Source organism: Pavona decussata, unplaced genomic scaffold, assembly GCF_977016875.1.
Source record: "Pavona decussata unplaced genomic scaffold, jaPavDecu1.1 SCAFFOLD_131, whole genome shotgun sequence".
NCBI lineage: Eukaryota > Metazoa > Cnidaria > Anthozoa > Scleractinia > Agariciidae > Pavona > Pavona decussata.
The window spans coordinates 248,061-270,527 of NW_028145545.1; the positions used below are offsets into that span (position 1 = coordinate 248,061).

At 38.7% G+C, this 22,467-nt stretch overlaps 1 protein-coding gene across 1 annotated transcript; it reads left to right on the plus strand.

Moving 5' to 3' along the window:
• The first annotated feature begins 975 nt into the window (after nt 1–975).
• Nucleotides 976–22,371, plus strand: LOC146468363 (UDP-glucose:glycoprotein glucosyltransferase 1-like). The gene is made up of 24 exons (XM_085124630.1): nt 976–1,242; nt 2,461–2,598; nt 3,085–3,186; nt 3,429–3,475; nt 5,919–6,017; nt 6,723–6,796; nt 7,697–7,725; nt 8,299–8,572; nt 9,416–9,460; nt 10,605–10,711; nt 11,506–11,591; nt 12,678–12,759; nt 13,615–13,700; nt 14,488–14,583; nt 14,708–14,792; nt 14,945–15,054; nt 15,587–15,659; nt 16,377–16,480; nt 17,488–17,544; nt 18,266–18,338; nt 18,708–18,749; nt 19,616–19,732; nt 20,483–20,633; nt 21,671–22,371. Exons 1-24 carry the CDS (start codon nt 976–978, stop codon nt 21,700–21,702), a joined length of 2,376 nt encoding a protein of 791 aa, XP_084980756.1. The 3' UTR covers nt 21,703–22,371.
• Nucleotides 22,372–22,467: the final 96 nt, after the last annotated feature.

The window sequence follows — 22,467 nt, forward strand, 5'->3', positions numbered from 1 at the left end:
AAGACCTTAGATAACATAGTCTCCTTCGCAGCCGTTATTAGTGTCGTCACGCTACGCTCCGTGGGGAGGAGCGTTGCGTGACGACCCTTATAACGGCTGCGAAGGAGACTATAGATAACAAGGACTGCAAACCAGATTTCAGAGCCCAGCGCTTTTTGCGAAAACATGGCTTGGTGGGGGTGCCAATTCTCGCGAGCCCACAAACCTGGTTCCAATCCTTGTTATTTAAGGATTATGGATTTTCCTAGGAATTTCATTCCCATTCAAAAACGCGCGTGGGCTCTGTGGACGAGATTGGGGTACAAGCGCAAAGATCAACCAATCACCAACCCTTGCTCGGTGAAAGGAAAATTAAGAAAAAATGCCCTCTGTTACAAAACATCAGCCTTAAATAATTGTGCTCTCTATATTACCAGGAGCCGATGATCATGGGCTCCTGGTATTACATTGTTGATGGGGAGTTTGCTGCATATGCATTAAAAATATATATAACTTTAGAAAGGATGAGGAACTACGTCCATACGATAAGCAGATTTCTATAAATGCTATCAAAAAAAAATTGGAGCTCCGCTTTTAGGCTTGGCTAAATATATATATTAGTAATTTGTCATCAAAATGTGAAGGGTACCCTAATAAAACTTTGAATGCGCTGATGAGCATCACAGACCCGAACTCTTCCCTTATGGTTTCCACTTTCGCATGTATGAAGTAATAGATCAAACACGAGAAGGTGTGTTTCATCAGATATCCAAACACTGATAAAACGAGTCGCAGCCGAGTTTTTTTAAACGACTTCGAGGTGTTTGGATATCTGATGAAACACTCTTTCGAGCGTTTGATATGGCTTCTCAACTGATCAATAATTCTCGGAGAAAGTCAGGGCTAAAGTTGGCAAAAGTTTATGGTAATTAGGATTACATATCCAAACCACGGTCACAGTAGTGATTTTCTTTGTTTTCTCTTGATGAATTATTAATGAGTTTGAGAATGTTTTTCCTTCCACCGCAGAAATCATCAGCAAGTACGAGAGTAGGGCTTATCCACAACCCAGCAATAAAACAAACTGATGATCAGCCAGAGCTACTGGAGATCGCTAGGACTGTGGAGGCTGTATTGGCTTCAAAGATGCACGTTACGCCACCGATGTTAACGTTTATGGAGAACTTGTTAGATGACAACAATGACTTGCATAAACTTTCTCAAGATTCCAAGGCAATGGAAGACCTCTTGACCAAGATCTCGGTACGTTAGATCATAAGCTGCTTTTAATATTTCCAACCAATGGATTGAATGGAGGAGACCGTCCTTGGGTACCTGATTTTTGTGACTTTACATAATAAAGGACGGTACCTCGCGCATCTCAGGGAAAAGTCAGGAAATTTGATTTTTTGTCTAGCCACTCCTTTTGCAAACGAGGTACCTTGTTGGCAAAGGTAAGGTCGTTCCAAACCGTATCTGCAAAGGTGCTGCTTTTTTTGCCTAAGGATTTGTTATTTGTAGTTAGTGAAAACTGGTTTGAGGTCAGTGAATAGTCAGGGAAATTCTGAGAATTGTTTTATTCTGGTTAGTGGCAACTCTGATTTGTTTGTCTGTCTTCTTAGTTAGAAGAGAAAGCACATGCTAAAAGACAGATTGGGATCGTAAAACAAGTTTTTAGTAGTTCTGTCATTTGGCCTCCGTGCTTACTCTGTATTTGGGGAGAAATGGCAGTAGCACGCCAATTGTGGTAGTCGTTTATACTTTGCGTTATGGCTTCGAGCATGAGCATTGAAACATGAGATGGTCTTTTATACTGGAACTGCATTTTATACGTCATTTTACACCAACAAAAATTAAATAGTTCAGCTTGCTACTTATGCTTGGTTTAATAAACAGAGTGGTTAAACTAATTTGGCCACCGTAAAGAGATTGAGCTCTGACGAAAGGCTAACGCTGGAAACGTCCACACTTGAATCGTCTTTACGGTGGCCAAATTACCTTATTTATTACACCCATTTTGAAATTACTGGTGATCCTTGCAATCTGATTGGCTTTCGACAGTGCGATTTATTGCCAAATTGCACCATTTTTGCTCTAAATCGCATCCTTTCTTTAGCCCATCAAAATGAAAATGAAGTTAAAAAAATGAATATTAAAATTGACAATAAAACTCTGTGATTTCAAAATAGGTGTAATAAAGTGGTAATTGAACTTTGTGTCGTGCAATTTTTGTCTGAAATCATACTTGTGATTTCAAATCAAACTCGCGCTGCGCGCTCGTTCGATTTTGAAATCACGCGTATGATTTCAGACCAAATTGCACTCCACCCAGTTTAACTACCATTTTTAATTCTGTCGATAAAACTAAACGTTCGTTTCCACTCTCCACCGACGGAGTACCACAGTTTCTTTAGAAACTAACCCACCTCACCCTTTCTCTTACACGTTTTTAAGAAGTCGTGCAATTTGTTTTGTATCTAGGGTTTGAAAGCAGATGCAATAAAGGCCAAGCTGAACGATAAGAACGCCTTCAAAGGAAAGCTGTTTTCTTACCAAGCTTTTTGTAGTCAGGTTGTTAATCTTCTTCCTGGGCAGCCAGCTGTTATCACCAACGGAAGAGTAAGTAACAATTATAAAACAACCCTATATTGTACAAGACAAAAAAGTGTGGCTGGAGATAATTGTCTTCCTCTGCAGGACTTGCCATTTGGTGCCCGAACAGCCTCGTTCTTTGACTTGTCACCCGAGACATCCGCCATTCATTCACTGGCACACACATGCAAAAAAGGGTTTGTGGGTGCAGTTTTCATTTTTGGGTTACTATTAATCACAAGTTCACTCAGATTGAGAGAGGTTCTTTGGATCCACAACAAATGTGGAGCAATGCACTTTGCTATTTCTCAGAAGCACATTCGTTCACGTACGAGATGTTAATGATATAAACTCAAAAACCGCCCATTCATTTGTTTTCACAGACGCTGTGACATTTCCTCAAATGTTGGTCTCAGAATATGAAATAACAAACTGTTAGTTTTAGCTCTGTAAAAGGTTCAAGAACAATTTGTCTTATCCTTTTCTCCTTCTCGCAACGTTTTCTTTCGTCAGGTTCTTGGTCCTATTGCTGGAAATACTTTATTTACTGAGGATGACTTTAAACTGCTCGAGAACTTTGACATGGACTTGTATGCTCGCAAAGTCAGAAATCAGGTTTGTATCTAACGTAAGCGTATGATAGTCAGTCATCCTTGATTCAAATCCAGAAACCTTAGTGAAATCACGCAAGTGCACCATGGCGATCCAGTCAATAAGAAATCGTTATGATACCTCGCTGCTTGTCTCATGAGCATTTGCTCCAAAAGAACCAAGCTTTTTGTCCTCCAACAACATTGTGTGAAGTCACTTTGGAACAAATCTTTTTTTTTCATCTGAAATACGTTTTTCCTTTTAAGGTGGATGAAATGCAATTTGAGGATTTGTCGGCTGATGATGACACAAGGTAATTTGTTTTTCATTTTAATTCCAGTCAACCTTGTGAACCAGTAGTATGTTTCCTAGTACTGTACTATATTAAATTGATTTACTTAAGGAGGCTCAAGGCAGTTTTTTTGGACTTAGGGTGGAAGTTTTGAAATTCCAATCTCGCATACAAGATAAACTTCGATCTCCTTCATACTACATCATCATTTCAACATATGATCAAAGTTAATTTTCTCATCGGTTTCCAAGCAACAGCTATTACCATAGCAACGGAAGCGCATAGCCTCTCATTTTAAACATTGTCAATTATCTCGAAATCTAGTCAGACACTTTATGACGAAACTTTAGGGATTTAAACTACTCAATCTAGACAACTTGTAGGCGAAATTAGAAAAAAATCTGTAAGAGCGTTTTCAAGTAAATAATGAATCAATTTTTATGGGGTGATTTTGTTTATTCCAGCCTTTTTCACCAATATCTCTGGCAAAATAAAACTTGACACTTTGTCTTTTCTGTTAAAAGGTCATTCCTCATAGCAAAACATTCTAAATGTATATTGAGCTTCATGGGTGTCTCCGATTTTAAGATATTTACGTTTGAAAACAGTTAAAATATAGCGCAGATGAATGAAAAAGTTCCTACTTTGCATAAATCGAGATATCTTTGAAATACCCAGGCAGATTTTTCTGTTAAATTACAAGTGGTGAGAGAAAGAATCCTTTTCGATATTCACGCAAGTTTTAGGCTCAAGAACCGAAACCGGTGTTAGATAAGAAGGTTGAATCTTGGTCAAGTTTCAGACATTATTCGCTTTCTCCGAACAAGAGTTTTGTTTTCTTTGTCCCGGTCTATTCCACTGCTATTCACGTGCTGTGAATATTTATGATTACGTGAAGTCGTGCAAAAGGTAAAATTTACATAAATATTTGCTCCTGCTTCTCAAGTCTTCCATTGTAAATTTTACCTTTTCCACGACTTCACGTTATGATAAATATTCAAAGCACGTGAATAGCAGTGAAATAGACCGGAACAAACAAAATAAAATTCTTGTTCGGAGAAAACGAATAACGACTGAAACTTGACCAAGATTCAGCCTTCTTATCTAACACCAATTTCGGTTCCTGAACCTTAAACTTGCGTAGATATCGAAAAGAATTATTACTTTAACCGCTTGTAATTTAACAGAAAAATATGCAGGGGCATTTTAAAGATATCGCGATTTATGCAAAGTAGGAACTTTTTCATTCATCTGCGCTTTATTTAAACTGTTTTCAAACGTAAATATCTTAAAATCGGAGACACCCATGAAGCTCAATATACATTTAGAATGTTTCGCTATGAGGAATGACCTTTCAACAGAAAAGACAAAGTGTCAAGTTTTATTTTGCTAGAGATATTGGTGAAAAAGGCTGGAATAAACAAAATCACCCCATAAAAATTGATTCATTATTTACTTGAAAACGCTCTTACAGATTTTTTTCTAATTTCGCCTACAAGTTGTCTAGATTGAGTAGTTTAAATCCCTAAAGTTTCGTCATAAAGTGTCTGACTAGATTTCGAGATAATCGACAATGTTTAAAATGAGAGGCTATGCGCTTCCGTTGCTATGGTAATAGCTGTTGCTTGGAAACCGATGAGAAAATTAACTTTGATCATATGTTGAAATGATGATGTAGTATGAAGGAGATCGAAGTTTATCTTGTATGCGAGATTGGAATTTCAAAACTTCCACCCTAAGTCCCAAAAAACTGCCTCGAGCCTCCTTAAAGTTGTGGCAATGCAAAGCAGTTCGCCGTGTTGAGTTTGGTCAAATGTATTTTTTTTTAGCGTTTGCTCTCTCCTAGTGCTTCGTGCCCAAATCGCCCCCACCCCCCTACTGCTCACCACCCTTTCTGTGTCAGATGGGGAGCCCGGGCTATGTGAATGGGCTCCTTTTTTTTGTTTCTCACCACCCAAGATTCCTGACAAGGACATCTTCATAAAACGATGCCATTTTCTTGGCTGTCAGTTTTTTTGCCAGTCGTTCATAACATTTTTCTGATCCAGCATAACTATTACTCCATCATACCTAAATCATTCATCCCTAATCAATTGTTATCAAACATGTTAGTACACTTTCTCCTTGTCTTGGTTGGGAAAAGTAATTCTTCGAAACTCTCCCTTCCATCCCCTCCTTGACAATGTTGCTTTTTCCCCGTATTGGCCGTTCTCCCCAATTTGTAGGTAGGGGCATCATTTCCGGTAACGCTGACACCAAACTGTTTTGTCCGTGCGGAAAGAAGATATATTAGTCCACATTTATCGACTTGTCCAAAAATCTTTTGTTGACGACTGTAGCATACCTAAAGCATCCCTTTATCTTGCAGTACGTGAATCACTTAATGTAAGTTCAGTCTGAGGATATAGATGACTTGGTAACAAGTTAAATGAATATTGTTAACGTTCTGTTCTTTTTTACTAAGTGAATTTAGAAGTGATATCATCATGAAGGCATCATCTGCATTGGTCAGCCGAGAAAAAAGATCCCGCCAAGACATTTCTTTCAAAGAAAGTGAGCACAGGTAAGAAAGTGGAAAGAGAAACGAATCTGAGACCAGAAAGGAGTGAGCTTGTTGCTCGATTTTTGGCTTTTTGTCGAAGTTGAGACCAGAAAAGACTAAACCTGTTGCTAGAGTTTTGGCGCATACTGCTGCTTAAGAATTTTCTTTGCGAAGGTTGTACCAGCATCTTTGCCTTTTGTAGGAGTAGTCACATGAGTGTTATTTTGATTGCTGTTCGAAAGGTTGGAAAATGAAGGTTTGAAGGTGGGCTCTTAGAAACTGTCAACACAGCGTTTGGATCGACTATTTTCAAAATTAACTATGTTAGGCCATTCGTATCTTTGATAGACATGTTCGTTCGCAGGTACACTGGAAGTCTGAATATGGGATTAACCACCTGTAGAAACATTTTTTTGCTGAAGTAATTTGTCTGTGGTTTATGTCAAACCGGTTGGAATGCTAACGTCTGATTGTATCAGTGCATAGTTCATAGTTGACTTAAAGATTCGCTCTACACCAGCTATCAACAAATAAATATTTCGAAGTTGTAGTTTCATTGTTTAGTAGGAAGGGCATGTGGCAGTGACAAAATATTCTTTCTACACACAAGGGTGGTTGGTGAATATTGTTTGCTCTGAAGGAACAAAATGTAACTGATTGAGTAATTTTTTGTCGTGCTCCTAGATGATATAACCTTAAGTTTTCATCTTGTGCCACATTTTTTAGCGTCATGAAAATCAAGACCAAGGAAGAGGGGGCCAGTTTTGATGTTGTTGTTATTGTGGATCCACTATCAAAAGGTATCCTCTTGCTAAATTTGTACCTAGAACGTTTTGCCTTTATTAGTTTGCTTTGTTGTGTAATAATTGTGTACTGCAATTGCCCGTTCTGAAGTCTATATGAACCCCATCGCCAGAATGATCACATAAAAAGTAGTACGTTTACCAAGTTTGGTATGTTTCACCGGTCAAAGGTCGCCCAAATTCCATATAAAGGTCTCTAATTTTTCCGATTTTTGAAAGCCTTCAATTTGGTTGCATTCTAACGACAGAACCTCAAACTTGGTAAACTGACTAATTTTAATATGATCTTTCTTGTGATGGACACCAATTTCTGATTAAATGAAAATTTAAAAACTCGTCTCCAGTCTCCACATGAACTTCGGAACTCGTAATTTTCAAACAGATTGAGCATTCGAACAGCTGCAGTCCGCATATCGTTTTGAAGGTAACTGATCACTTTATTGATCATTACAAAGATGACTAAGGATTCCCAAGAAAGATCCAAAACTGTTTGAGTCACAGCAGCCTTAAGATACAACCTGTTTAGCAGGAAGTGGCATGGTATAGCGGTTAGCCTATCCTACTTCTACACGGAGTTTATGTTTCTACAATCATTATGCATTTGACTGAAAGAAATAATAGTGTATTTTCTTTCATGTTCATGTTTTCCTCTTTCACGTACGTACGTATGTATCCATGTATTTATAGTTACTTCATTTCACTGTGCTTTCAAACACAGTACACGCCATTGTGCTGCTCATTAAACCCTTTATTTAACAGCATTCTCGTGATCGTGGTCGTTTGGTTTGCTTACGTCCTGTAATAACGAGCTAAACAGTGTATTGTGTAGTTTTCCAGCCTTTGGTTAGCTGACGAACTGTTGTTTAACCTTTCATGGTATTTTATTTTGACCTACAGCTGCCCAGAAAATTGCCCCTGTTCTCATGGTGAGTTTCAGTTACGTCTCACTTGCATTAAATTTTTAAACGATTCGAGTTCCAAGGTGAAATTTTCACCTCTGTCTTGGTTTCGTTTCGGTAGAATCATGTCTAGAATTAGAAATATAAAACTGTTTTCAATTGAGTGTCGTAAAGCCAAAACCAAAGTACTTACTGTATCCAATCATAACAGCCGGAAACAGGACAACGAACCTATCAGAATTTGAAGCAAATACATGCAACCGGCGCCAAGCGCGGGAAAACGCCTGTAAACAAGTCATGATTGGTTTTGGTTTTGCCTCTCATTGGTTGAGAAAGTGGCGCTAGTTTTTCAACCAATCACAAAGCGTGGTAAAGGAAAACCAAAGCAAACGTGAATTACTTTCGATACAATTAAAAACCGCTCTAGAATGGATGTAATACGAAAATGCTTAGCAAATGTTTCTTCTGGGAAAGATATTTCATTCATACCTCGATTACACTTACGGACTTCACCCGCGGTTCGGTCCATAAACTTTCAAAAAAAAAAAAAAAACGAACTCGTTCAATAACATATTTGCGAGCGTATTTTCCTCTTCTTAGGTCCTTGAAAACGTAACAAACGTGAACATCAAACTAGCAATGAACTCACGTGAGACGCTTTCAGAAATGCCTTTGAATCGCTTCTACCGCTATGTTTTGGAACCTCAAGTGACATTTGACGAGGATGGTGCTATGACAGAGGGGCCATTTGCTGCCTTCTCAGACATGCCGCAGTCCGTGCTGCTAACAATGGGTATGGACACTCCCTTGGGGTGGATGGTGGAAGCGGTGTATTCACCTCACGATTTGGACAATATTAAGTTAGAGGAGGTGGGTATATTGTAATGTACAACTTTACAGTGCGACGCGCCCTACCCTGGCCACCCAACAAACTTTTAGCCAATCAGGGTACGCAAATTTGATTAACGGTCACGCCTCCTTTCAAAGTCCAACAGGTAAGTGACGCAACAACGAATTATTGAAAACATGTCGTTTTGTATTTTAATGGCTAACTTGTAAAAAAAAGTTTGTTGGGTGGCCACGGTAAGGCGCGTCGCACTGTAAGTAACTTGGCAATATTCACACAAATTGAAGCAATGAACTGCTGGTCAAACGAGCCTTATCGAATTTCACAAAAAATTGTGAGGGAATTAAATCTCAGTGAGAGTCCCTAAATCCCTTTATTTTAGTGTCAATGTTTTTTTTTTAACACAGATCATTAATTGGGGACCTCGCTTTCCAGATTGATTTAAAATTGAAAATGTTGGCTTTGGTTGTGATGGCAAAACCGGAGTACAATGAAAGAACCTCTCGAAGCAAGCACGAGAACCAACAACAAACTCAACCCACGTATGACGCGACCCGGGAATCGTGCTCCCTCCGCAAAAAAGCAGCGCCCAAAGAAAATTTAACTTTGAACACAACTTATATTGATATTATCGCTACACAGTGTGTAACATATTTGGATTCACCGTGGTGGGAGGCGAGTGCTTTCACCACTACGCGTGCCTAGTGCTAATTCATTGACGGAAGTAACGGTGATGTAACGAGAGTGAGGATTTAGCTCTCATTCTTATTTTACTTCAGCGCCAACCAGTCTTTACCATGCGCGTTTAGTTTACTTAGTGCCTGTCGTTATTTTATTCTGAATGTTTTTTTTTTCTGTTTGTAGGTGGAGAAACAAGCGATGGGAAAATTGAGTTGGAGTATATCTTTATTGAAGGTATTGTAGGCGTTAGTCTGGTGAAATATATTGCTAACTCAAATTTTAAAGGTCTGAATGACTTTGTTCATGACACAGATTGGGTTTCAAACTATGGTTTAGTGTTCTAAAAAGGTTCTTTGACAAATGATAGGAACCTCCTGGAAAGTAATGGCCACTGGTGAGGAGGATAAAAATATATTATATTATGATGTACAAACATAGAAAGATCTTGTGTTCAGAGTTTGGAAATGTTAGTCATGACCTCCTGCAAACTGGCTGTTGCAACATGTAAATACTTTATCCAATATAATTGCTTTAAAAGCGAGTGACAAATGTTTTTGTGAATAAGTTCCAGATTTCGCACATTTGTGCCAAACAGTTTGAGTCGTGTTTTAGTGATTTCTTTCTTATATTTTTGAGATAGTACCCCAGACTAGGGAAGATATCAACGTTATTTTAACAAGTACTTTTCGCGCTAAAGGAAACCAGTCTTCGGTTACACAATCACATGTCACATAACATGGACTCGCATCTAACAAATAACCGGCCCGCACGAGAAACTTGTTGAGTAAGATCACTGTGAAATAATAGTGAAGTGTTTTTAAAAACGGCAGGTTGACTTACCTAGCATAATTCACCTTTAGCGTCCAACACTTCCACGAGTTTCTCTCACCCTATTTAGTATCTGTTGGCGTTTCTTTGTCGAAGAAGTTTTGAAGTTTTGGAAAAAAAGATGACAGCTTCTTAGAAGTCATGACGTAATACCTATTCTGTGTGATGTTGCCTCGTTTTGCAGCATACCCTCCAAGGTCGAGCCTTCATGCTCTTGAAGTTATAGAGGAGAGGGAAGAATCACCACCATCCCTATCCCCCCGGGTTAAATCCTGTTATTATTAGATTGAATGAGATGAGATGAGATGAGATGAGATGAGATGAGATGAGATGAGATGAGATGAGATGAGATGAGATGAGATGAGATGAGATGAGATGAGATGAGATGAGATTATCACTGGTGTAAATTTTAGCGCCATGAGCCATGGATATGGGGCTATATAATCATTTATTATTATTTGTTATTATTCTTTAAGAATTGCACTGCAGAAAACTCCTTTTATTCCCTGGAATCGAGGAACTTCATACTTAAAAATTACCTTTTTTTCAGGTCATTGCTCCGATTTTGACACCAGACAGCCACCCCGTGGACTACAATTCACTCTCGGCACCGCGAGAAACCCTGTTATGTTTGACACAATCGTAATGGCAAATTTGGTAAGGGGGACAGTAGGTAAAATATCCTGAGTAAATAACCCTATATAATCCTCAAAAAAACTACCATGTAGTGCCATGACAGCTAAAATAAAAACCAGCCCTTCATCAATGACCAGCATTTTTAAAAACTGCATGAGTAAAGGAGGATTGAATTTAATCCAAATGTGCCACCAAGGGAGGTAAAGTAAAAATTGTAGTAGTTTGTCGACACTGAAAACAAATAGAAATACAAAACTAAAAAAAGCAAATAATACAGAGGAAAGGACAAATTTCAAAACTGAAATAAACACCCTAAACGCTTGTTTCAGGAAAGAAGGTGATTTGGATTTTAAGGCAAGTCACAGTTCCTATAATGTTCCGGTAACTTTCTTTTTGGTACGAATGCTTGGCCGAAATAACATTTTTTATACAAACAAAAAAGTTTCCTTTTCAGGATCGAAGATTTATGTTGAGATACAAGCTTTCGAAATACAATATGACAGGATCAAGGGACAACTTTTTCTCTCACATTTTTTATACAGTTTGACAGCCTTTTTCATTTCTCTCGCGACTGACGCCTAGAAATGCAACTGTCCAGTGTTACCTATTCTGCATTAAGTTAATAGTAATAACGACAACCTCTTGTTCCTGTGGTGTTTTTAAATTTGTGATAACAATTTCTGCTGCCTGATCCGCCGTTGCTAATACTTATGATAACGTACCCTTAGCTGGCCAGACCTTCCATTGAGTATTGTTTGTTTGTTTTTGTTTTTGGTAACTATGATCTCTATGATTCTCTGTTTCATGGTCTCCAGGGATACTTCCAGCTCAAGGCTTACCCTGGAGCATGGTCGCTAAGGGTCAGAGAGGGAAGGTCATCCGAGATTTACGATATAGAAAGGTAATCCTAGTAAAACGTGTTTCGAAAATAATGAGCATTGCAATTTTTTTTACTATTAGGGAAGTGGTCAATACTACTTTACTCGAACAGGACCCACCAAACCACAAAATAGATGGTGGTCTCTGCCTGCTTCCTCAACCTCTAAAGATGGTGTCTTTATTGCATAGCCACCCCTCTATCCAGCACTAAAAGTGACAATGAGATTCAAACCTCACTTTTCTTGTTTACCTAGCAATGCTGACTCTTGCTAGCTGAATATTTCTTGTCAAAGCAAATTTTAAGGCAGATCTAATTTTGTCGGTAATGTTCATGAGATAGGTGGTGTCTTCGCTCCCTACCCCAGACAAGGTGGATACTCTGCGAACAAACGGGTTATGACCAATACATAATAGGGGGAAAGTTTTCAAAGCTGTTAGCTAACGCAAACATATTTCAGTGGAACTCATGTAACAGTACCTAGTCTCATAATCCAGGTACTCCTTTGGTTGTGTCTGAGACCAAACAGGCGGATCTGTATTTACAGAATTATGTTTATGTTAGTAAAAACGACAGAACTTGTTACAACTAAATGTACCTATAAATTTAAAGAGCTCTGTAAACTTAGTTCTGTCTGAAAATTTGGGCGTGGCATGTTAAATAGTTTTTTCAGTAATGAACTTTCAAAGTGTCAAGATTTTTCAACGAATGTATGGCTGGCAGGTAACTCTTGCCATCTTTTAATACATTCTTTGTAAGTTTCACAGGCTTTTGAAAGCTTAGTTCTTTGAGAATATTCAACACATCGTTCTGACGTTTACCCTGATTACCAAGAATGACACGCTTTTTTAGTTTATGGTGTCCATTTGTTCGAAGCATGTTGTTTTATGCTAATGAGGCATAATGTAAACAATGGCGTCAGCAAAGATTCTCCATACATGTACTAAAGCGGCATTGTTGTCTCAAATGTTACCTTGCTTGTGATTGGTTTGAACAGCGTAAAGACAACGTGCGCTTTAATGATCATACTCACTAACACAAACTACTGGAACATGTACTCTTGTGACCAGTTCAAAATCAGCTCCTGAGATATTTTGTTCTTTAATGTAGTGTTTCTGGCAGCACGGAGGAAGAAGGCAAACACTTTACAGTCGTTGTGGACAGTTTTATAGGGAAGCTTATGAAAGTCAAGGTGAGATTGAATCCGTCAAAGATAAATGATGTGTTTTGTTAACGACTGTTCACCTTTATGGAAACAACTTTCACCTAAAGTGGTTACTCATCGATTCTTGCCCGGTGTGTCTTTCGAACTTCCCTTTTAAACAATTTGTTGGTTGTTGGTTGTCGTTTACCTTAAGCCTTTGGACTAAACTTAGTATTAACTACAAGCACTCCTTCCCAACAGCCTTGTATTAAGGTATAAACTATAAAGTTGATACATCATTTAGAAGAAGTCGTTATAGACGTTTCTTCTGTAATTGCTGTTCTTGTTATTAAAAAGTATATAAGCCATGGCACTACGTGGACACAACCTACTTGAAATATTCTTTGACTGTCGACAACGCAGTCTTAAGAGCCTTGTCAGCAAGTAAGACATCAATTTGAATTACGTTTTTTTTCTACGTGGCTTACCTTACACGAGTTCTGTGAACAAGCGCATGCTCAGAAATTTGAGATCTTTAGTAGGACGACTGGTGACGACTATGTTTGTTTACCAGTTGAAATTCGATTTACAGATTGGCTGCTTCAAGTTACTCCTGGATCTTTTTAGTGGCACCAGGAATAGTGTCGTAATCACTGTTAATTTTTTCTTTCTTTCTTATAAATATTAAATAATTGGTATTAATTAGTATTAATAAGTATTAAATATTGAATGATTAGTATTGTAGGCCTTCACAGATGAAGAGCCACATTCTTTTTTATGTGAATATGCTGTGAATAAACCGTTATTATTATTATTATTATTATTATTATTATTATTATTATTATTATTATTATTATTGTTATTATTATTCATTTTATACCGTTTGCTCTGGAATTTTTTTAGGTAAAGAGAAAACCCGGCATGGAAGGAAAAGATCTTCTTGGTGACTCAGAGAGTCAATCAGGAGGCATTTGGGACTCTCTCTCCAGGTAATTTGAACTACAATCGAAACGTCTATTTAATGGGTACCCGTTGTTTTTTTTTTTTTTGTTCCAAGTACTTCGATCTTCCGAGTGAAGGCAGTTTACATGGTGCTAGGATCTTCTCATCTCTCAGCTAGGAAGATCCTATCGCTACAAAGATCCTAGCGCCAGGGCCAGGTATAACTTTTTGCATGTAGATTGAATACAGAAAACATATGATGCTAGGGTCATCCGTCTTCTAGGATGTTCCTCCCGCCATGTAAACAGCCCCTTAAGCAGTGACGACGGCAATGCCAATGAAAACGTCACTTGAAAATACAACGTTATTTCATTTGTGCTACTTCGCGATTATTTCAACTTGTTCAACTTCTACAGAAACGGACGACTATCCAGGAACCAAATTGGTTGGAGTGGCATTTAAACTAAGAAAGAGAACGAGAAAATTACCGTCGTCAAGTCAAATGAAGTCATTTTTATTTTGGAAGGGTGGCCCTTTCAGCACTAGGCTGGTATCAATAGAGGTCCTGTATGTTTTGTGTTCACTTTCTCCACGAAACCTTGAATTTGGTCATTTCACGTTGTTGTTTTGTATAGAGGACGGCAAAGAAATGTACCAAAATTTAAAACGCACATCGAGGTGATTGTTTTTGCTCATTAAACCTATTGCTTTTCGGCGTTGTCGTTGTCGTCGCCGTCGTCGTCTCCTAAGTTCTTTTTTGACGTATAGGTAGCCCAATTTAATGTTTTATAAAAAGTGTTAAAGAATGCGTTTGGTCTTTTCTTGTTTACGCAGCATTGTCGGAAGTGATTCCAAAGAGAAGGCTCCTCAGGATGAAACCATTAACGTGTTTTCTGTTGCATCTGGTCACCTGTATGAACGTTTCTTGAGGTACGGTACTAAAAGTATCATAAGATTTCTGCTCTTTGGCTCAATAACTTGGAGTAGGTAAAAATGTAAGTAAAATTTTCTAATACTTGTTTTGTTTTTTTATTCTGTTTTTTTTCTTTCGTAGAATTATGATGCTGAGTGTTATGAAAAATACCAAAAGTCCTGTGAAGTTTTGGTTTCTGAAGAACTTCCTCTCGCCTTCACTGACGGTAATTTTCACACGTTTGGTGTTTTGACATTTTATTTTTATTTTTATTTTTTTAGCGGAGGAGCTCTGCTTACGGGGGTTCTCCACTGTATACGCTGTGTAAAACAAAGCGAATCAAGTTTTGTTATATTTTGTTATTACTTTCTTTTTCAGGCGTTCCTGCCTCACATGGCCAAAGAGTATGGTTTTGAGTATGAACTTGTGCAGTACCACTGGCCTCACTGGTTGCATGCTCAAACAGAAAAGCAGAGGATTATTTGGGGGTAAGTACAAAGTCAGCACTGGTTACCCAAGGTTGGTGTTTGCGTGACGCATGCGTGCGTAATTCGCATCCTGCAAATTGAAGTCCATGATGCAAAACATTTGTTCGAGCGGTTTTTTCCCTTTAAAGAGCAGAGGTACTGGTCAAAATTAATTTAAGGGAGAGATGAGCACACCTTCCTCATCTGTGTCTTCTTCGCAACTGTGCTGTTTACAGTTTCACTTTGACAATCGTCAAAGAAGTTCTGCTGAGGGTCGCGTCTTTCATTTGCGGGGGTTGGGGGAGGGGTCTTTCAAATATCTTTGTTCATATCTGCTGGGTGGGTTTTGGCGTGGCGCTAAACAGAGGGACCGCCTCTTTCCTTTTTGCGTGATACATTACTTAAACGAGTAAATATGGTATTTGAAAGAACTGGCCTCATCCATGGATAAGATATTTCATTGGAAAAAGTAAGTTGTCCGCATTTTAATATGTAGTAAAAACTGCAAGTTGGCATACCGTACTTACATATCTTTATTTGTCTGGATTCTTAGGTACAAGATTCTGTTTTTGGACGTTCTGTTTCCGCTCCACGTGAAGAAAATCATCTTCGTCGATGCAGACTTGGTACCTATTTTTTATAGGCTTGTGTATTAAAGGCCGTATTCTTTTCTTTAAAAGACTTTTCACATCTAGTTTGCGTGGTTTAGATAACCACTTGTCACTCCAATCTTGTTTCTAGGGTCTCCTTATCCGCTGGTAAACAACGGAAAGGAGCGAGAGTTCTGGGGCTGCGACTGATTTGAAATGTGAAAGTCGTACTTGTACTAAATCTCGTGCTTGATCTGAAGGTCCCTATTTAACAATTGGACGGCGAGCTCGAGGTTTCTATCGGCTGATAGTTCGCCCCGAGCCAACTATCAAAGGCGATAGAAACCGAGAGCGAGCCGTCTAATTATTTTAGCATACCTCAGTGACCGATCTATCGCGTAACGCGCAATCTGATTGGCTACACAGGTGCCGTCTATCGATCGATAGACGGCAGTTTGTCAGAGCGCGCGCGATTTAGCATGCATCATTGCACAAACATATCAAAATTTATGAAATAAAAAGATTTTTTTGCTTCATAGATCGATCACTGAGGTATGCTAAAACAATTAGACGGCTCGCTCTCGGTTTCTATAGCCTTTGATAGTTGGCTCGGGGCGAACTATCAGCCGATAGAAACCTCGAGCTCGCTGTCTAATTGTTAAATAGACGACAGCTTTCTGTCCATAATTTGTTCGAGTTTTGAATGAGATAGAGATAACCTTCTGTTTTGTTTTTGCTTTTTGTGTTTTTCAGATTGTTAGAGCGGACTTAAAAGAGCTCAACGAGATTGACTTGCGTGGTGCACCCTACGCATACACGCCTTTCTGCAGCAGTCGTAGAGAGATGGATGGTTTCAGGTATTATTTTCCTTCGTTTGATTAGTAGTCCACATTATTGTGGAAACTTGAGACATTAGTGAGGCTTGTACCTCAATGCTGTGTTTGGCTTTACCTTACGTTGCTAATAGTCTGGGAAAACTTGAAGTAAATGTTAATGTTTTGAATCCAGCAGTATCAAGGACGCAAACTGTGAATTCTAGAGGACCATTTCGGTTGTTTCATATGTCGTTGTGACTCGACAGAAGGGATATTTGCATCAAGTGAAGTAAAGAAAATGGTGGTCAATTCGTTATACTAGTACACTGAAATTATTGATTACTGTCTTTGGCTGCATATGGTTACGATGGAAGCGGATTGCAACTTCGAAAGTTGTTCCTTGTCTTGCTAGAGAAAATTAAATTAGAATGTGTCCCTCGTTTTCATTTAAAAATTCTCTTGCCATTGAACCATTTGGAACTCCACCCCCCCCCCCCCCCCTCTCCCCCCTTCCCTGAAGCATTTGCTGTATGTGCAAGGTAATTGTGTGTACATAGTCATTTTGCTCAGTTTTGACCAATGAGAAAGGACAATTCTCTTAAGAAAAACACTTTATTAGCACCGTTGAGTTCTTCTGGTTACGATGTTGTCCATGGATGAAAAGAGACACTAAAGCCTGCTTTTCACTAGCGACGCAAGTACATGCGCAAGCATAAGAGTGCTTATTTCACCGTGAAAATGGCCTCGACGCAAGCATTTTTTTCCTTTTCTTGTGCTTGCGCTGGTTCGTGTATCGCCTTCGTTTTCACTTGACATAATGCTCTTATGCTTGTGTTGCACCTGTGCTTCCGTCGCCAATGAAAACCAGGATTCATGAGCGTGAGTGAGGCAAGCAATGCTACCCATAGTGGGTTTGTGAGCAATTCGCAATTACCAATTAATTGAACAATCTGGTGGAAAGAGTTACTTTTAAAATTAAGTGTTCAGTATAAACATGCGCCACAAAGACATTAGTGTTGACAAGTTTTTAATTCTTTTCTCATTCCCAGGTTTTGGAATGTTGGTTACTGGAGAAGTCATTTAGGTGGACGTCCATATCACATCAGGTGAGCAAACCTCACCCGAATGGCATAAATTGGGAAATTTAGCCACACGGAAAGTGCGAGGTTGCCAGTGTCTTGTGTTTTAATTTGTTGTCGAGGAGAAATATCAGCAGTGCGCAAGGTTCACTGAAACAAGGTGGAACGACGCTTATCATTTTCATATTGAAAGGTGTAAGGCCTGTTGTTTATGAGCTTGTTCAGTTCTCGCTATTCGCTGTGCCGCGTTTTTACTTAGGCCAAATAACCGAACACAATTCAGTTCAATTCAGTTGTTCAAAGAGCGGATAACTTCATCCAGTGGATAAGTTGCTATCCACCGGATAAAATGTACTCCAACCAAAGCTTTTAGCAAGTTTTTCACACAATCCCTTACTTAAATTAGACAGACGCTTCTACTCTATACACAAATTATAAGGCTATAAGGAAATTCTTGCACACATTTTATCTGCCGCAAAGCGACCTATCCAGTGGATAAAATTATCCGCTCTTTGAAAAACTGGGGCCAGCACTCTGTTCCACTTTTGGCCTCTCAAGGTTAACTATAGAATGTATTGTTTGTACTGTTATTTGTCTGATTGACTGCGGTTTACATTTGAGTTATATTCGACGCAGCTTAGCCGTTTGTTTGACTGGTCACTCAACCATTCTCCCATTTTCCACACCATTGCTTGTCATCTCGCATAATGAGGCCACCTCTACTCATCCTTTCTATTTTTTATCATAGTGCGCTTTACGTTGTCGACTTGGATAGATTCAGGCGACTTGCTGCTGGTGACAGGCTCAGAGGACAGTATCAGGTTAGTTATCTAACAAACAAGGCAAGCAAATCTGGGCAGTGATGTTACGTTTTTAATAAAGGAAAGAATAATGCGAATTTTAAAATTTTTTTAAAGTTTGTCGGAAGGTCATATGAGAATGCGATAAAATTATGATCCATAGATTATCGAGGACGTTGCTAGTTATCCGTTTGATTTCGTTGGGAAAAATATAGAGTTACGGTACTCTTAGAGAAAGATTCGCTTTTTACTGAGGGAAAAAATTCGTTTAAATCCCCAAGTTTCTTATTATAAACGGGTTTTTTGTCTTGTAGACGAACAGCGAGTATATAAAAATAGACCAATTGTACTTTATATTTCAATAAGACTGGTTTGTGTTTTGTTGAACAGGGTTTGAGTCAGGACCCTAACAGTTTATCAAATCTTGATCAGGTAGGTTGTAGTTGAGAAATAAAACTGCAGTTTTCTACTCTTTCATAGGGAAGAGAGAGCCGGAGCCGTACGGGAAGGTTCTGTGAGTAATTCTAGGGCCATTCTTTACGAGATGGAACCCTGATCAACTTTTTTAGTGATTTCACAATTCTGAAAGTTAAAATTCCCAGTGACACGCGGTTATCGTTGGATTGTTGGCGCCGTGATAAATTGCTTCATGTTTTCTTTTGCCGTTTAAAGTGTTGAACGTTGTTAAAGAAATGCGATGTTATGTTTCAGGACTGGTGAATAAATGATAGATGTATTCTTTCAGTCAGTAAGACAGGCATACTAGGAAAAACAAATCCAAGTTCTCCCAACAGGAGTCGAACCTTTGACCTTCTGATTACTAGCTCGGATGTTCTACCATTGAGTTGTAGGAGACTCGTGGGAGCTAGGCCATTAAACTAGGTTAGCATTTGTTGCAGTGAACAGAAACCTGCTCTCTTTCTGTTCAACATGTTGAATTGCCTATTTCAGTATTCACCATGACATGATACACTTTTCAACATTTGGTCAACAGCAGTAGCAACATTGGTTGATCAACAATTGCAAGTGTTCCTCTTTGGGTTTTCCTCACATTTAAACCGTTGAATCATCTGAAACCTGTCGCCAAACTACCGAAATGGATCGAAATGCCTATCCCTTTTTAGCAAAATAACTTACTAAAAACACTTCATATGTTTTCTCACTCCAAAGGTTTTCCCTCGTATGCTACCACGATCTTCTACTCACAAACCATAACATTTTGTTATGTGAATTTATATAACAGTGTGAAAAGTTTTTTATTGTCGTAAATTTGAACGTTTATCCGTACGTTTGTGTAGGACTTACCGAACAACATGATCCATCAAGTTCCTATCAGGTCGCTCCCGCAGGAATGGTTGTGGTGTGAAACATGGTGTGATGATGAGTCGAAGAGCAGAGCTAAGGCCATTGACCTGGTATGTTAAAACGATTTTCTTTTTGTCCCACTAAAGAATTGAAATTCTCCCGTATATAATTTCCAAGTTACAGACCGCTTTTCAATTGAGTGTAGAAAGAAATTCGCATTTGCTGTGGCTTTGCTTTACTGTGCGCTGTGATTGGTTGGCAAAACTCGTGCCAGCTATACTCGGCCAATGAGAAACAAACCCAAACCAATCATGACTTGCTCGCACGGGTTAATTTCCCCCGCTCGACGTCGGTTACGTGTGTTTGCTTCGAGTTTTGATTGGCTCATTGCGCTGTTTGAGATTGGTCAACTTAATCACTTTGGTGACTTTGGTTTTGGTTTTACGAAACTCAGTTGAAAAACCGCTCTATTGCCCAATGCCACCTAATGACGTTTGGGTAAATAGATTGTGCAGGGGAAAATAGAATAAAGCACAGGATTAAAATTACAGGATCACAGTTCAATGAACTTCATTTCGTAACAGGCGGCCTAAAAATCCAAATTGCCATTGTAATAGAATTTTGAGATTTTTAGCCATTACTTTTCCTTTGTTTTTGTTGTTGTTTTCTTTTTTTTTTTTTTTCAGTTACATTTGTTTTGTTTCATTATTTTGGCAATTGCTTTCGTACAATTCCAGGAAGGAAGCCCGACTTAAGAAAACACGATAAATAGGGCTAGCATTAGCTTTATTCAAAATATCATGTAATTGTCAAGTTTTTATACAAACCTTAATTTCTTAATCTTGCATTTTTCTTTCCAGTGTAACAATCCCCTGACAAAGGAACCTAAACTACAGAGCGCTGTGAGAATAGTGAAGGAATGGCCCGACTATGACAACGAAGTAAGAAGTCTACAAGAATCCCTAGCTTCTAAGATGGCAGCTGAGAAATCCGAAAAAGACAAACCAAGTGGTAAGCTTGAACATTTTCTACTTTGGCAGTGTGAGTAGATAAAAAACGATTCTTAAATTCATTACTTCACATCCAATTTATACGACGCATTTCAGACGCGTCGTGCTTAATTCTAGCCCCTAAAAAATGGTCAAAATCACAGTTAATCAGTCTAATAACCACACAAACAGCAAGCCATACACCTTACGAGAAAGGTTAATGGAATAAAAGTCGACAGAACAGAGTGTAGCTTTGATTCTTATCTGTAGTTTGTAATTCAACGGGTCTGAAATTCGACGTATATTTTAAGCCTCGGTGTTTCGATAGAGTTATTAAAAATAAACATGGATCCCTATGGCGCTATTAAGCGAGGCAATCTTTTGTGCAACTTGCAGTGCAATGCTGACAACAGCATTGCAAGCTGTAGAATACACGTCACACGCTGCAAGTGATCTCGCAATAATAAATAAAATTATCGCGAAAAGTAGAAGACTTGTCTACTTTTCTTCTACCTCGCAACGCAATAGGTCATTTCCGAATTGTTTTGAACATCGTTATGAAAGCAAGGCTTCGTTCAAAGGTTTTCATGTGAAAATTAGTTTTGTTTGAAGCTCAAAGCAACTCGGAAATGGCAAGTTTCGAGGCAGAGGTGTAACGAACAATTTTGATATATTTGGTTGGTGTCCAAGAGTTATCACAATGGAAAAATGCTTGTAAGCTCATTTCTGGTCGACGTTTACTGGCGGATGCGAAACCTTGCTTAACGTCCATTAGTTGTTCAAATGTTCGATGTATAAATGTGCCATTTTTCATTTAACAATTGGATGGCAGTTTTCTATGGACTATGGACTTGTAGACCATAAAATGCTCAAAACTCAAATGAAAACCGGCTCGTGGTTTCACTGCCAAGTTTTGAACATTTTATAGCGTCATTTTATGGTATTTTGACAGTTATTGTTAAAAGCAAGTTAGAGCTTTTCACGTAACATTGCCCCCGTTAGATGCAGCCGACGTCATCAGCTTAGCTCTTAAAATGATTATATTTTCCTATTCCACAGAATCTCCAAAGAAAGCAAAGGAGGAACTTTAGTGTCTGGAAATTTTCCCTGTTGATAGAAAGCCGATCATCCGTTTCTACGATGTTTCCATTGCCACTCTTTCCTGTCCTAGCCCCTTTCGATTTCCATTATAATCTTCAACCCTTTACATTAATGTACCTAGCTTTTGACTATCAATCAAACCTCAAGGTAGCCGTGTTGTTGTCAACACATGGTCTTCCATTTTCGTCCTTATATATATCGTCCCTATAACAAACCACTCTGCTCGGTTACGAATCGGGGGCCCGGTGACTAACGAAGATCGTTCGTAGGTTTCCGAATTTGACCGTAAGGTTTCGAATGAAAATGGTTGCCGTCTAAAAGGCTTTAGGGCTCCTAGACAAAAAGCCATCACAATATAATAACTATTATTTGGAGGTTAGTTCGATAAACTTGCTTCAGGAAGCACAGGATGGCCCTCTACTTTTCGTGAAAGTGGAAGGTGTGGGATTTGAGTTCAATTATTTACTACAAAAGCTCTTAATTTCTTAAAATGGCTCTCGTTTCACATGTTTTAAGGGGCATTCCTTTGCACTGGTGTTTCGTTATAAATAGACTACTTGATATTTAAACAATTTTACTACTTAGGCTTTGTATGAGGAAACCTCCAAAGAGGTTTAAATTATCAAATGGATTAAAACACGCTTAATTTGTAAATACAAGAGCACGAAATTATTTTCCATGCTTTTTTTGCTTAAGTTATGTCAGTATGTTTTTTTCTCCATCACACTTGAAGGCAACGTTTAAACACGGTCAGA